This window comes from Parasteatoda tepidariorum, chromosome 5 (assembly GCF_982258835.1).
Source record: "Parasteatoda tepidariorum strain Cologne lab strain chromosome 5, Ptep-v5.0, whole genome shotgun sequence".
In the NCBI taxonomy this organism is placed as follows: Eukaryota; Metazoa; Arthropoda; class Arachnida; order Araneae; family Theridiidae; genus Parasteatoda; species Parasteatoda tepidariorum.
The window spans coordinates 108646173-108663282 of record NC_141759.1 but is presented as its reverse complement, the minus strand read 5'-3'; the positions used below and the strand labels follow the sequence as shown (position 1 = coordinate 108663282).

The 17110-nt window shown below is 28.3% G+C and overlaps 1 protein-coding gene across 2 annotated transcripts in view; it reads right to left on the bottom strand.

Moving 5' to 3' along the window:
- Positions 1-4995: 4995 nt before the first annotated feature.
- LOC107445070 (regulation of nuclear pre-mRNA domain-containing protein 1B) overlaps positions 4996-17110 on the bottom strand; it is a 28790-nt gene continuing 16675 nt past the window's right edge. Inside the window, exons 7-9 of one of the 2 annotated variants that reach the window (XM_016059391.4) lie at positions 14214-14389; positions 11381-11523; positions 4996-5126 (exon numbers count right to left, since the gene is read on the bottom strand). In XM_016059391.4, the coding sequence (XP_015914877.1) occupies position 5126; positions 11381-11523; positions 14214-14389 (320 nt within the window). In that variant the 3' untranslated portion in view covers positions 4996-5125. Of the gene's footprint in view, positions 5127-11307; positions 11524-14213; positions 14390-17110 lie in introns of those variants that run through there. The other variant, XM_087164754.1, reaches the window with a different exon arrangement.

The following is a 17110-nucleotide window of genomic DNA, read 5'->3' as shown; positions in this document are numbered from 1 at the left end:
CATTTTTATCCCGCAATCTACAAGAGCACGATGTTCCATTTGTTGGGCGAAAGTGACGTCACTACATTTGGAAAAGTGCTTATTTTCAGATTCAATACATGCTTATTTCATAGGCTCCCCCCCCCCCAGTAATGTTTATTCAGTCTCTCTATTTATGATGATAAGGAGTTGTTGATCATAGAGTTCCCAAATGGTGTTCCGCGAAATCTCAGGGGTCCGGAGAAGAATTAAAAGGGTTCCGAGAGCTGTTATTTTAACTTTAAAAAAATATCATTTTATTAAAAAGTAATTATTATTTATTAAATTATTATTTGAACAATTATTTTATTAAATTTATTATTTAAAAGGGTTCCGGGAGCTCTAATTTTAAAAATCTGTTGTTGTTGTTCATTTACGTCGCACTAGAGCTGCACATTGGGCTATTGGCGACGGTCTGGGAAACATCCCTGAGGATGATACGAAGACATGACATCACAATTTTGATCCTCTGCAGAGGAGATGGCACCGCCGCTTCGGTAGCCCGACGACCTGCACGCGAAGTCGAGCACTTTACGGTAGAGCAGTTTAACGAGGACCAATACCGCACACCCTCGGTCCCTACGCAGGCTGATCCAAGTGGTCACCCACCCGCACACTGACCGTAGCCAGTGATGCTTGACTTCGGTGATCTGCTGGGAACCGTGTCTTAACGATCAGTCCACTGCGAGACTTAAAAATCTGTCATTACACTTAGATTCAATCAATAATTTAGTATTTCGGTTGCCATTGCGTTTTTCAAATCGAAAAGCTAAATAATACGTTAAATTAGTGAGAAATAGTTAAATTTGTTAATAATACGTTAAATTCGTTAGAATATATGTTTTACTCAGAACCATTTTTAACGTTTATAGTAGTTCTTTTTACTTTTCATTTCAACAAAAACCATATTTCGGATAATTTTATTTATTTTCCGCTCATTTATGTTACAGAGCATCTGCTACATTTTAGACTTTTAAATTCATGATTAATTCCAAGAATTTTTCATGACTTAACGATTTAACCATTTTCTCCGGAAAAAAAAAAACAAGAATAAATTTTAAAATGCATTATAACAACATTAATTGAAATTAAAGGTATAACCAAAACTGTTATACTCTGCATCTTCATATTTATAGATTTTAAAATTAAAAAACAGAGTAATGAAAGAGTTGAAGCAATAAAATAGCTGGAAAAAATACAAAAGCAAATTATTTTTTCTGCAGAATTATATTCTAAAGATACTGTCAGGATCCTGATTCCTCTCCCACGCATTTGATTGACCCCTGACCTGAGGGTAAGGGACATGGGAAGTGTCGTTCCCCTACATTGGGGGTGGAGCGAAGGACTTTTTCTTATGAGAAAGAATATTTTTAGAAGAGTATTAGTTTGAACGTAAAGGAGTTGAGTATTAGCTGGACTAGGAGAGCGAAGGTATGAACTGGAAGGGAGCAGGAGAGCTCCGAACTTAAATGCCATGTAGATTATGTATATACTCATATTTTACTTTTTACTCATAATTAATCCAGAGATGAAGAAATAAATACTTATACCTGAAATAATCCTTTGTCATCCTTATTGAGGATTTCATTAACACGAACCGAAAGAGAAATGTCTCACAGATACTTTTCTTGTTTATCGGAAAGGAAAGAAATATTTCTGATTTTTCTGTTCTCATTTCGGAATAAATAAATAAATAATTACAAAAATTTCTGAAATCATAAAAGTTTATAAGGTAATTCGCTCAAGAAATGTTTTTTTCTTACATTTTAAAACATGATAAAAACATTTTATAGTTTAATCAAATATGACTGTGAGTGGGGATTTTGTTACAAATTAAGATATTCGGAACACCATGAAATGGGGGGTGAATTCCATTTTAAAAATTAGAATTTTCAGCGATCTAAATCCATGACTTTAAAAAAAAAAAAACAGTTAAAATCATGACAAATTTTGTTCAATGCCAAAATTCATGACTTTCCAGGTGTGCAGATACCCTGAATGTATATACACCAAAAATAAATGCGGATTCAACTGTTGGACATAAAACCTTATTTAAGATAATTAGTGGTAAAACGATAAGAAAATGTTTGTTTTTTTATATAATCTTATAAAATATATTCAAAATAAAGAAGCCTTTAATTATTTAATACATTCATATTTGTCGTCGCAAATTTAATTTATAATAAAAAGTAGATATTTTAAGGTTCCGATTAAAATTGAGAACCTAAAGCAAGCGATATGTAAGCCAGTGTTTCCCAAAGTGTGGTACGCGTACCCCCAGGGGTCAAGGTTGGCAAGTTCCTGCCGAGGTGGTTAAAACCACTGGTAGAAACCGGCATGGCAAAAACCCTGGCAGAAATTCAGAAAATGACATAAAAGTAAGTACTGAGATTGAAATATAATGGATAATTCATAGAAAAAACAATTAAATGTTAAACAAAGTACAATTTATTTACAAAATTATTACCATTCAAAATCAAATATTACATAGTTTGCACTCTGCAGTAAAATATAACAAAAGATAAATTTTGATGCAGTTTCTAAAGCAATTTCTCAATTTGCTATGCATGAACGAGAAATTTGAGAAGATTCTCTCAAATCGAGCAGAAGAAGCTGGCACTGCCATCCACAAAAGATTCAAACTGTTACTGTTATAATAATTGGATTGTTGCCATGCAAATTATGTCTTGGAAAAGAAAAAAAAAACTATTTGAAAATAGCTCTATTCAGTTATGTTAAGAGTTAAATGATAATTACTGAATTTCAGAATTTAATATATTAAACTAAAAATCTAGTATTTATATTTATTATTACAGTACTTTATTCTTCATTTTATATAAATATTTGGCACTCTTTATATTTAATGTAAACAAAATAATATATATTTACAAACAATGAATTAAAAAGTTTGTTACTGTTACATTTTTCAGTTTACTTAAACAAAATGTCATTAAGCAATTACAAGAACTAATATAGAAGTTTTTTTTAAGTTTCTGCCACTTTTTACAGGTTATAACCAGTTTCTGCCACTGGCATGGCAAAAACCGGTTTTTGCCGGCAAAAAGCCAACCCTGCCAGGGGTACGGAAACAGTTTAGTGGGGGTACTCGTTCTTATGCGAAATATCTTGTAGCAAACAAAAGTTTCAAAAAATTTTATTTAAAAACAAAGCTAGCCAGGAACACTTGCAATTACGTATTTTTCAATTTTTTGCAGAGTTAATAATTAGTGGTGTCAGCAGCCAGTTGTGATTTTTAACTTTTGTGCAATTTCTTTATAGTAAAAAATACATTCATTTTTTTATTAGTGGTACACAACGTTACGAAAAATTTACAAAGGGTACACAAAAGTCATATGTTTGGGAAGCATTGCCGTAAGCCACCGTAGGTCAAAGTTAAATTTTGTTGTTGTTGTTAATTTACGTCGCACTAGAGCTGCACAATGGGCTATTGGCGACGGTCTGGGAAACATCCCGGAGGATGATCCGAAGACATGCCATCACAATTTTGATCCTCTGCGGGGGGGGGTGGCACCCCCGCTTCGGTAGCCCAACGACCTGCACGCGAAGTCGAGCACTTTACGGTAGCACAGTTTAACGAGGACCAATACCGCACACCCTCGATCCCTATGCAGACTGATCCAAGTGGGTCACCCACCCACACACTGGCCGCAGCCAGTGATGCTTGACTTCGGTGATCTGCTGGGAACCGTGTCTTAACGATCAGTCCACTGCGGGACGTCAAAGTTAAAATTGGTAGAATATTTTATTTTTACTATGATTTAATATCTCCGCTATTTTTATGTACAAGGTTCGTTTTCATCCGGAACACGAGAGTCTAACATGGAGCGTTGACTTATATATATATAGAGAGAGAGGAAAGTGTAAACAAACTGAATTACTTGTCGAGAAAAAGGTTCATTCATTCATAACTTCTGTTTTACTATCTCAACTCTCGAATGTTTTCCTGCGTTTAACGAAAGCTATCATTATATATTGGTCATTAAAATAATATTAGTCCAGCTTATTACAAGTTTACTAAAGCATACCTGCCAACATTGGAGAAATAAAATAACGGAGATTTTAACAATCATTTTCAGGCTGTGAGTAAAGTTTTGATACATCATGCGTAATCATGTAAGTCAAAAAGATAAATTCAAAATTGGAAATATTACATTTAGCGAAGTAAAAAATAAGTTTTTACATCTTAATCTAAAGAAGATTTTTTTAAAAAACCATTATTTATAATTGCTTACACTATTTTATTTTATATCCGTATATGAACAGCTGACCCAATTTTTGGGGTTTACAACTACTAACGCACAACTCCGTAGCCTTGTAATTTTGAACCATATCGACAAGACAAAGGAACTCCTGGATCAAATATTGGGGGAAATTTGTCTTCATGGAGCACTTTTTGATGGAACTAACACGCATTTGCATTACATGGAGAGGAAAATCACGAAAAACTCCCATGGCTAGTCTGACTGCAAGGGGACTCTAACCTATGATCCGTCTACTACTGAAGATATTTTTACTTAAACTATTAACACTCAACATACTGCAGTACTGGCAATAGTACTATATGTTGAGGAATAAGAAGTATTTTGGCCATCAGCAAATATTTTATAGCCAAATTTTTCTTTTAAATTTCTTCAACAAATAGGGAGAAATTTGAGAATATATGGGGAGACAGGAGATAGTTGTGAAATACAGGAGTCTTCCTTTAAAAACAGGAGATTTGGCAGATACGCAAAATTTTCAGAACATTTTCTATGGATGAATAGAATGTGCTCTGCTGATGATGTGGGAAGAGTAGTATTGAATAATTAACTCATTTAGGGAGATAATTTAAAGCAGAGCTAAAACGGTTCACTAAAAATGAACATAAAATACTTGCAGTGAGACAGAATAATGTTACTTTTTAATTCACAATGATACAAAAAAGAGGACAGTTGCAATGAGAAAGTATTCACCATAGTTCATAAAATAGTTTTAATAAATACTTTTCTTTATTTACAGACAAACAATGCAAATCTTCCCAAAAGCTTCCATTCCTCTGGTTGCCTTTTCACTCCGAACACATATTCTTTTTAATCTTCACAAAGTTCCTGCCAAGAACAATCCGAACATATACAATTTTTTAGAAACAAAATACAATTGTAAATAATTAATTTACAATTAGGGCTAATTAAGGCTGATGAAAAATATATTCATGCATGTTAAAATCAAAGCACAAAAATAGACAAATGGAAAATAAGAGAAATAAAATTTATAAAACAGAGTTGGCAAGATTTAGGACAGAATTGATTAATACATGGTTTAAACCATCCTGTTCAAAACTGTCTTAAACTGTCCAAAATCCTTTTATTCAAATTATGTCACAGTAAAAAAATATATATATATATATTGTGAAAAATAAAAGGTTAATTTTTGAACAAGAAACAAAATGAAAACTAGTTTTTGTTTCATTAAAAAAGTTTATTATTATTTTTAATACAGCAGTATTTATCCTAATAAAAAAACATAATTTACCAATATTAAAAGCACATTTATTCATATTTAAAGGATAAAATATTCACTTTTGTTGTTCAATGAATTGTGGAGCTTCAAATGCTATAAATCTTTACCTATTATACTATTTTCCTTAAATAAGTTAAAGTAAATTGTATAAAAAGTATGAAATATTTATTAATATATGTAATTATTAATTTACACTGGTTACATCTAGAATTTTCACCTTTTACCAGAGTTAAGGGCTTTGGACACTTTAAGACAGTTGAAGACAGTAAAACTCGTGTGTCCTGCCTAAAGCCAGTTTAAGACATCCAAAATTCCAACCCTGTTATAAAAACGACTATTACTTATTGATGAAATTAACTAATAAGTTTTTTCTAACCATTTTTTTTAAATATAGGTAATATTTCTTAACTTGTCTATTAAGTTACAGCCTGGCAATTGGTTTCAGTATAGCAATGTTGCTTAAATTTATACTAGAACTTGAAAATTGTTGAATATTTTGTTTGCCGAAAAAAAAAATTTCTCCATAAAAATCTGTAAAATTTTTTAAAATTTTAATTTACAAAATTTTTATTTTAAAAAATACTTCTTATTTTTCGATTTCTTTGAGCTAAAATGGCTTTAAAAAAAAGCATACTTGATTGTAAATAAAAAATGGTCATTAACATGATTTTAATCATGCATGGTTATAGAATCTCTTTTGTCTTCAAATGTTAACTTTAAAAAGAAGTAATAAATCATGAAAATTCTGTTTAAAAAAAGTGTTTGCATTTAAATAATGCTAAACTTAACTAAAAAAGTCGGAATCTTAAGTTACATTTTAGAAAAGTTAGAGAAAGTCTAAAAACATGGCACTTCGATGAAATCAAAACCATCTAGACCTTGCTACAACCTATACACTGTAAAAAAATTCCATGGCAAAATAGTGGCAACTATTTTGCACAGGGTATCTACTATATTTCAGATTTTCAAATCTATGATTTTTCATGAATAATTCCAAGAATCTTTCATGACTTACTGAAGTTATTTTCTCTGACAAAAACACAACGATAAATTTAAAAAAGCATTATAATAACATTAATTGAAATGATACCTATAACCAAAACTGTTATACTCTGAATCTTCACACTTAAAGATTTTAAATTTAAAAAACAGAGTAATGAAAGAGTTGAAGCAATAAAATAGCTGAAAAAAATACAAAAGCAAATAAATAAATACTATCAGATATATGTAGCTATTTAAATCTGTTTTATTTATTCTTTAAAGTAAGTGTAATTAAAAAGCCTAAACTAGAATTTTAAATTGATAAAATAAAAAATAAATTCTGAAATCACAGAAGTTTAAAAAGATAATTTGCCTTAGAAATGATGTTCTTTCTTTCATTTTTTAAAAGAACACCATAGTTTTAAAAGAACATGATTAAAACATTTTATATTTTAATAGAATATGACCATGAATGGGGGTTTTGCTATAAATTTAGGTATTTGGAACATTAGAACACAGTGAAATTGGGGAAGGGGGAGGGATTCCATTTTAAAAATTGTTAAAATCATGACATTTCATGACGAATTTTGTTCAATACTGAAATCCATGACTTTTCATGATTTTTCAAGACTTTCCAGGAGCGCAGATATCTTGTTAGCACCATAGTAATGAAGTGAAACTTTTTAGGTCATGGTGTTTCCAAATAACCAAAGAAAATTCCTTGTGTAGTGAAACACCAATGTTTTTTTAATTTTTTAAAATTCTTTTTTTATACTACTTGGCAGGAAAATAGCTATCGCTATTTTTAGTACTTAGTTGCACAAAAATATTCAATTACAGTAAGATATGATACACATAAGAATCAGTAAAGTTTTTGTTTTGTTTTTACGATACAACATGAGGTAAAACTCTTAAATTTAGGATACATATAGACACTAATTTTAAAAATAAAATTAGTTTGTTGATCAACCACAACACATTGAGAATACGAAGATTAATTCAAAATAGGTTCAACAAAACAGAAATTAAATATTATAAAATTTAGTAAGAAGATATTTAAAAATTAAAATACAATTTCTTTATAAAGCAGGGTTCGTTGATTTAAATCAGCTTGATTTAAATGATTTAAAGCAACTAATTTTTTTTATCTACATATATTGATTTTAAAAGTTAAAAAACAGTGTTTTAAATTTTTGATACTTTTATTATTTTCTTTTCTTAATATTAAAATTTAATTTAAATAAATTGCTGCATTAATTAATTTTAGTTAACAAAATTACTTTCTTTCTTGGTGTATGTTAAATTCCAACACATTTGAAATTACATATTTAAAAATCTTTTGATTCTTAAGATTGAAAGTACAGATTAAGGTAAACATTTAATGCTGTCTTAATATAGACTTGCATAGCTGTAGAAAGTAATTAATAAACATGAATTTTTTTCAAAAAACAATACAAATAATGTTAAATAAAATTCTACCTTTTGAATGAAAAAGCGTGAATTAAAATCTACATCATATTTTATTGGTGGAAAATGTATATTTCTGAAGCTTGAGGTTATATATTAAAAAGAAATTACCCTAATATGCCAAAAACAGAAAAAAAAAAAAAAAAAAAAAAAAAAGGGCTGATGAATTCAGATGTTTTTTTCCTAATATAGTGTCACTTTTCCCTTTCAAAGTCTATTTGATGTAGTAGGGTTATTAACTGGTATTTTTTTCTCATAATATGTTTACAGTATCTTTGACATTATCTGATTTTCTATAAAGAAATTTTGTGAAAAAAAATTCCAATGAGTACACAGATTTTCTAATTTTTTTTTTAGCTTAACTTATCTATTTTGATATAGAATTAAAAATGAATATTTTAATATAAAAATACATAGATTAAATATTTATTTATTTTTTGATGAATGACTACATTTATAAACACTGTCTGCTACAGTTATTTTGTCATTTTAAAAATCAACAGGAAAAAAAAAAGAAATCACAATTTTGAATTAACGTTATGGTTTGCTAACTGAAACTTTGTTTTAATAGTTAAAGTACAGGGGTCTGTCCGAGCCAAATTTACTACCGTTTAACGGTACCTTTACAAATTCAACTTAAGGAAAAATGACAGAATAATCACACAAAATACTTTTTCTTAAAATTTTATTTTTGTGTCTCATAAGAAACGATGAATCCCTATTTTTACTATATTTGTGTTAGGCACCTCTCAGAAAAACCCAGACAGACCCCTGAAGTATTCTTTAAATTCTCTATTTCATCTAGTCTTTAAATTTTAATCATGCATTTGTTTCAAAATGGTTGCTATGCATTCAAAGCCATGTATTATAATGAAAAATTATTTAGTTAGAGCTTCTAAAATATTGTTACAATATAGTTTTATACAATATAGTTACAATGAGTTAATAATATTAAGTTAATTTGATTAAACATTTATAATTTTTTTAAATCATAAATTAAAGTTCTTACAGTGTATTTAAATGAAAATAAAAAAATCTGATTCTTTAGATTTTTTTTAAAAAATCAAAAAAATCACGAACCCTGTTATAAAGCAACTAAAAACAAACATAGATTTGCTCGTCATGCTATCAGTAAACAGTTTCATGAGCAGGCTGGACAGTCAAAACAGCAAGCAAAGTGATCTAAAGAGAATTGTACAAGCAATTCTAGGAATCAGTAAACGAAAACAAACAAAGATCCTTTAAAACAATTAAAATAAACTATAGAAAATATTAAGACATAAAAACTGCAGTAGAAGACTATAGAGAAAAAGAGTGAGTGGGAACTAAGATAGCAGAAAGGAACTATATATAACGTAAAATTTGTACTCAACAAATTATTTAATTTAATAGCTTTAATTTAGTTTTGCAAGACATTAATAAAATGTAATACATACTAAAAAAACTTAATTTAATATTTAGATATTAATATCTCAATTTACTTAAAATATGATATAGATTAAATACACAAGTAGGCGACCTTTGTGCTAAAATACAAACTAAGGTAAACAACGTTTAAGAGCACAAAAAATATTTATAAATGCAGACAGCTGTTTCGGATGCTCAAAGGGCAACCTTCATCAGTGCAACAGAAAGAAATGAGAGAAAATAGGGTAAATATAGAGAAAGGTGACGTCACTAGGGGGGGGGGGTTAGAGCAACGGCCAATAGGAAGAAAGGGTGAATGGATGACAATGAATGGGAAGCAAGAAACAAAAAAGGGGGGTTAGTTGGGTTTAATGTAAGATTTCCAAACAGGAGAAAGATAAGGAACGCTGGATAGGTCATTGACCAACAGTTTGGAATTTTTGAAAATATTATAGGACTCATAAAAATCTAAATTAAAAATTGAAGAACAATTTTGAATGACTTTAGAAGAAGAAAAATCAAAATTACGATTAATCATAATCTCTCCCCCCCTTGTGACGTCACCTTTCTCTATATTTACCCTGTTTTCTCTCATTTCTTTCTGTTGCACTGATGAAGGTTGCCCTTTGAGCATCCAAAACAGCTGTCTGCATTTATAAATATTTTTTGTGCTCTTAAACGTTGTTTACCTTAGTTTGTATGACATAGATTGTCCAAGTTGTGGCAATATTAAAAACGTGTGTGCATGCTTTGTGATTGGTTGCTGTTGTTTACTCAGACAAGTAAATATCCACATTTCGATGCTGCATAGGGAAATTATATGTATTTATATTGATAATGTTGTGACTAAGAATACAAAAGAAATATTTACAAATTTTTCTTTACTAGTAATATGAATCAAATTAGTTTAAGTTCATAAAATTGCTTTAACAGCTCAGTTTTCTGAAATTAAACATGTTTTGCTTTCTTTAAAAAGTGAACAAATTTTTAATAAAGATTAGGTGAAAATTCTTTAGATTTCTTCATTTCTTTTTCTTCAAATTTTCTAATTATTTATTCTTGACACACTTCATTTAGAGAAAGAAAAAAAAACCAGAAATTTCTATTGTTCGACATGATCTTTTTAAAAATATTTTTCGTTGTCAAATTTACAAGGAAACAAAAAAAAAATTGAAAAGAAAGAAAGAGTTAATCATATTGAAATAGGTATAAACTTAATACGAATTTCTATTTATCAAAATAATAATCTTCACTGTAAGAAAATATTAAGAGTATCTACAGTTTTTAAAATAAAATATTGTACATAAATAAAATTAATAAATTAAAAACTTAAATCAACAGCAAACAATAGCTTTAAAAAATAAAAATAAAAAAACATTTTAATTTTTAGGACTTATGTAAAAAAAAAACAACATAATACACTAGCTTACATTTTGATATAATTTTTTTTCACAATCTTTCTTTTATAATATATTCATCTATAACCTGCCCTCACAACATATAAAATTGTATACATAGTTGCCAACATGGATATGAAAAAATTTAGTAGATTTGACAAAATAATATAACTTTCATGATAATTGATTTTTTTAATTAATTCAAATATAGAGTTCTGAATAAAAATAAACTGAACAGTTTAGAACAAAAAAAAAAAACTTTGAACTACTTTTGATAAATGAGGTTTGTTTCATTATGTATTAGTAATACTTATTTTAATATTCAAGCAGCAATAATCTGTACAAAAACTCTATTTCCATAGTTTTTTTTTAGGAAACTTACTCAACTTTAGGGAATTTTTTAAAATGTACAAAAAACAGGAGAATTTTACGTAACAAAGTAGACCATGAAAAACTGGCAAAATTCAGTAGTGTTCCAGAAAATACAGTATAGTTGGCTGTATGTTTTCACTAATAATTTGAGAACCGTCTGTTTTATTTCACCATTCTAATTGCATATTAATGACAAAAATCAATGAAAGAAGTATTACTATTGGAAGAGATCTCCGGCAGAGGGTAGGGGTGCCAACCCTCCTGTGACACTCGGCAGCAGCGTCAGGTCAGGAAGATTTTGAAGATGAGATTTCAGCTCATTCCGTACCTCAGCAACTCGTTTCAGCTGATCCTTAAATTCCTGTCAAATAGAACAGATGTTTCAAACAAACACTTAATAATAACTAAATTTAGCAGGATGTTTGGCCCAATTCTGAACAAAATCTCTGATTTCTCTAGGAAATCGAAATTTCCCCAAAAATTTCAACATTTTTTTTTTCCTTTTTCATTTCTTAAAATATCTTTGGAAAGTAAAGTTTATATAAGAAAAGCAATTTGTTTGATTTTACCCAATTTTTTAATAAATGACCCTTTGTTAAAAATCAAAAACATTTGAAATAGTAACAATTTATTAAAGGTCCCATTCATAAACTTAAGGAATTCAAAGGAAAATTTGTAAAGCGACACCTTTTTAACAATAAAATATTTTGCATGAATTTTTTTTTTGATCAAAAAATTTCCCTTGGCTGCCTAATTTCCTTCAAAACCTTATTTGCATGAATAGACATATTCTGTTAACCTGCATAAAAGCAATATTAATAAACATTAAGAATAAAAAAAAAATTCTTTTCATAAGTTGAGATCAGAGAATTATTGGCGACTACTTTAGTTTTACTTAATCTAAAATATCTGATTAAATTGCGGCATAAAATAATTAAAATCAATATTTAGATTGGTAATAATTAACAACTCATTGCTATTGCATGGTTTTTAAAAAAACAATTAATAATTTTATAATTTTTGCTATATATTTCATAAATGAAATATCAGTATAAATTATAATTATAGTAGTCTATAATGCAAGTATTGTGCATGATTTAATGTCTAATAAAATGTCCCCAATGTTAATAAAGAAACTTGTCCAAGGTTTTCAACAGTTTTTATCAGATTTTGACACTTTTTGATAGGTTTCGGACATGTCAAGTCAAAATCAGTTTTTGATATTAAAATCCCAACTCCATAAATAAATATGAACACTAATAAAAATTTTTTCGTTCTCCTATTGTTGAAAATACTTTAGAAATACATTAACAAAATGCAAAATAATATCCTAAGACTTTATATGATCATGATAAAATGACTAGTTCTGACAAAGAACAATTTATATACAATTTTAAAGATATTCAGTATTAAGTGGCTTATTCTTTTTTTAAATTAATAATTTCTTTATTTAATCATGTAAAAAAATGAATTCAAAATTATAATTAATTTAACTATTATTTAAAAAGGTTATTGAGTGTATTAGATTAGATTTAAATATAAGTTATTTATAAAAACATATTCAACAAAACATTAACAAGATTAATATTATTGATCACATGGAATTCATAAAGGTATGTAAAGAATTGGGTGAACTAAAAAAACTCTAATAAATTCATATTACACAAATGAAATAGTGAATGGCCCCTAAAAATATATTTATCATTATTTGTTACTTGGTTCAGTATTTAAATTTCTTTAATGAAATGCTTAAAAAAATTTAACTAATTTTGAAATGATAATACAATAAATATTGAAGACATTTATATCAATATGTTTGCTAAATGACAAAAACATATATTATTAAAAAGATAGCTTTTGTATATAAATAATGATGTAAGACTTGTTCTGCCAAGAGTAATTAAGATATCGTTCTTTTTATGTTTCCTGCTCTATAATTTAATTTACTTTTCATTAGATCGCCCAGAGGCTTAGTGGTAGCGCTGTCATGCCACAGGTCCATGGTTTGATTCTTGAGCCAAGCAAGGTTGACTCAACCTTTCACCCCTTCAGTGGGTAGATAATGAGTACCAAGCATGGTTGGAAACTAAACACAGGGGATTCTGTGTTGGATTGACCACCCAATCAGAACACCTGCTTTTGCCCAAGAAAACTTTTATGGCATAGTAGGCCCTCTATGGGCAGTCGCGCCATTGAGTTTAATTCTATCTGATAACCTGGGTCTTTACTATTTTATAAAAGTTGTGAGGCTTCTATTAAAACAAGTATGATTTTATAGTTCGTAATAAAATTATATAATTGTTTTAACCATTTTAGTTAGACTTTAATTTTATTGTTTTTGCAAAAAGTATAATTATTGCCTATTTTGATTAAGATGGGCATTTCATTTGACTGAAACTTTATATATTGTGACCAAATTAATATATATACATAAATATATATCCTGCGGCAGAACTTTTTCGAGCTACCTGCAACCAAACTCTCTAGCACTAATGTCTTTCTGCAAGATACTTTTAATAATAACAAACATACATGCTACTCATTTAAAATAACAAAAGCGCTGTGTTTACAAAAAAAAGCTATATAATTTTTTCTAATAGAACATATAATAATTTTTTATTCAAATATTATGGGGCATATTCTCGCATTGTGTTGGGGAGATCCATAAATTATTTCCTTCTTCGCATTCTGTAAATAATCATCACAATAAAAAATCCCGAAATCCGTAGTAGTACTTGCCAAAAAAAAAAAGAAAGAAAAAAAAGAAAAAAAAGATCGATGAAGAAAACAAGCGAATCAGACTTCTCAAATGCATTAAAATTAATTAATTGAGCGCGTCAAAAAGTGATTATCTAAATGCATGATTCAAAAATTACGTGTAAATTTCTGTAGAAAAGAGTAAATGTCTTTTTTTTTTTTTAAACTTTTCAAAAGAAAAAATCTTTCTGCAAGAACTCTGTAACATTCTCTGACAATGTCGCTGTGATTCTGCCAGGGTGTATATATATAAATATATATATCAGGGTCTATAGATAGTGAGAAGGTACACACTTCAATTTTACGTTCTGCAAAAGCCAGTTGCTCCCTTTGTGAGTGTGTGAAGTCACTCAGCATCTTTGAGATGTGTTTCCTCTCTTCCAATTCACTCGTAAGACGACTATTATAATCGGTTAAAATAGCTAGGGCCTCCTCCACCTGGGTAGATAACTTATCAGCACCTTCTTTAGCTAATTTTTGGAAGGAAAAAAAAATTATCATACAATGCATCCAAACTATTGAACAGCACATTCACAAGAAAATTCAAGCATACCTGCCGACATTGGAGAAATAAAATAACCGAGAATTTACTAGTAAAATTTTTTAAGCTTTCAGTAAAGTTTTGATACATCATGTAATCATGTAAGTCAAAAAGAGAAATTGGAATTAATGTAAGCACTTACATTAAGCGAAGTAAAAAATATGCATATAAATCTTAATCTAAAGAAGATTTTTTTAAACCCTTATTTATAATTACTTAAATTTAAACACTCAACATACTGCAGTACTGACAATAGCAACATCTGTTGAGGAATAAAAGAAAGTATTTTTGCCATCAACAAATATTTTTTCAAAATTTTTTTCTTTTTTTTTGAAATTTCTTCTACAAATATGGAGGAATTTGAGAATATACAGGTAAACTTAAGATAGTCGTAAAATACAAGAGATTTAGTTAAAAAACAGGAGTATTGGCTGGTATGTTTAAAGAACTTTTTTAAATTAAAAAAAAAAAAAATCTAATATTTCATATAAGAAAATTGAATCTACTCATTATTTTCATCTGATTTTTACCTGTATAGACATCATGTATTAAAAAAAAAAGTTATCGACTTCCAATTAAAAACTTTTAAGCTCCTAAAACATTAAGTTTTCACTGATTTTGTATTTTTTTTTTTTATTAAACATTTTATTATGTCAAAACATTATCTCAAAACATTAAACATTTAATACATATTAATCACTTGATGTAAAATAGAAAGAAAAGAAATATGATAAAAACACTGAATTATGCAAACATCAGTTTTAAATTTGCAAAGATAGATTTAAATAAATATGTTGAAGCATTAAATAGGTTCCAATTACAAAGTATCAAATAGATTTGTATAAATATCATGAGCCATCTTGAAATTTGACACAAATATAAATGTCATAAAATCATCCTGTCTCTGGTTGTTTTGGAATTTTTTTTTAAAGGTTATTATGGTTCATACAAAGTGTCAGCATATTTTAAAATAAATAGCAAAAAGTTTATTTCTTTTTTTTTTTTTAATTTATTGAAATTGGAGAATGTTAGGTATCATATAAGAATCATTGGTTCCTTAAATTTAGGCAGAGTCACATTTGCTTTAGGAACAAAAATTTTATATTTAAAAGACATTTTTTGAGCCCAATATCTAATAATAAAATTCAGAAGTTGTGTGCCTGTATATCTCTTTTATGACCTCAGAACATTTATGTCCTGAAATTTGGGCAGAGGTTGAGAAGGACAATTTTAGCCCCCAATTCTAAAAATCGCTCAAAAATTTTAATAAGGCAACAACATTTGAAAAATTGAATTTTTTAATTGGTTTAGAGCTGATAATAATGAAACTGCAGACAATTCTATTTTTCATATATTTTAAAGATTACAATAGTCTTATTTTCTAGCTCATAGCTCTCATTAAAAAAAAGAAGAGTTTATTGTCTGTCTATAATTTTTAATTAGTTTTTACCATAGAGTTGACATACTGGGGTAAAAAGAGCAGAATAACTCCCTAGCCGTAGACAAGATCAAGACACATGGCAGTAGCCTAAATTTGTAGTTGACTGCACCCATTTCTATTCGCTATCATTAATTTTGCGTTGCGATCGTCTGACACAAATAACTGTCTATCTTTTCAATTAAGAACTAGCGATGGTTCAAAAGTTCTGCGCATTTGGCTGCAATGAGAAGTTTTCTAGGGGTGGTGCTATAACTTTTCACAAGTGTGACATTTTTTTTACACTTTTTAGATTTCAAAATTTTTTCACACTCAGCCATGGGTCACAGATTATCCTGTTTTATTTTCTTAAAGAATCAATTACGCTTGTCAGTGTTCACTTTTGTTTCTTGCATTTAACATTTGTTTTGATTGTTCCTTAAGATTTAAACTTATTATGTTTAAGTATTTCTTTAATATAAATTTAATTTTTAGTGAAAATAGCTGCAAAGCTTTTGTTGGTTTCCTTGGTGAGATACTTTATCAAAGGAAAAGGGAGCAAAACTTTTGGTTTTGTTTTAATTCTCTTTAAATGTTGTTCAAAATTCTATATATTCTGAACATTATGCATACCTTAATTATTAAAATCTAATATTTGTCTTGTTCGGAAATGTTTCCTAGATATACATTTGAATTAAAAATATGGCACCTAAGGAATTGCGCTTTCATATTTACATAGGAATGTTTAAGAAAAAAAAATGATTTGTATAATATTATAAGTCTGATCACTGAATAAAATCTATGAAATATTTTTAGGGCTTAAATCAAATGTATAGTATTTTTAGTTTTACTTTAATTTCAATAAAATTGTATGATTCTGTTACCTTAAATGAAATGAATACAAAATTGCGTGCAATTTAAAGAATAAATGCATATCTAAGAAGAAATAATATTAGTAAAAATTGAAGAATAAACAAATTAAAGAATAAATATTATTAAATATATACTAATATGTATTTAATATAATAATTATGTACTTGTTTATTTACTTTTTGCCTAAAAATAAGTCGCATAATGTGAAATAATTTGTTTCATTAGTGTAAAATATAGACACTTAAACACTTTTTTTTGTAAAACAATTTTTGTCTGCACAAAAAAGTAATTGTTTCATATAAAATTAATGATTCAGTGCTGCGGCTTTGAAATTTATATTGAATTATTGAATACAGTTTC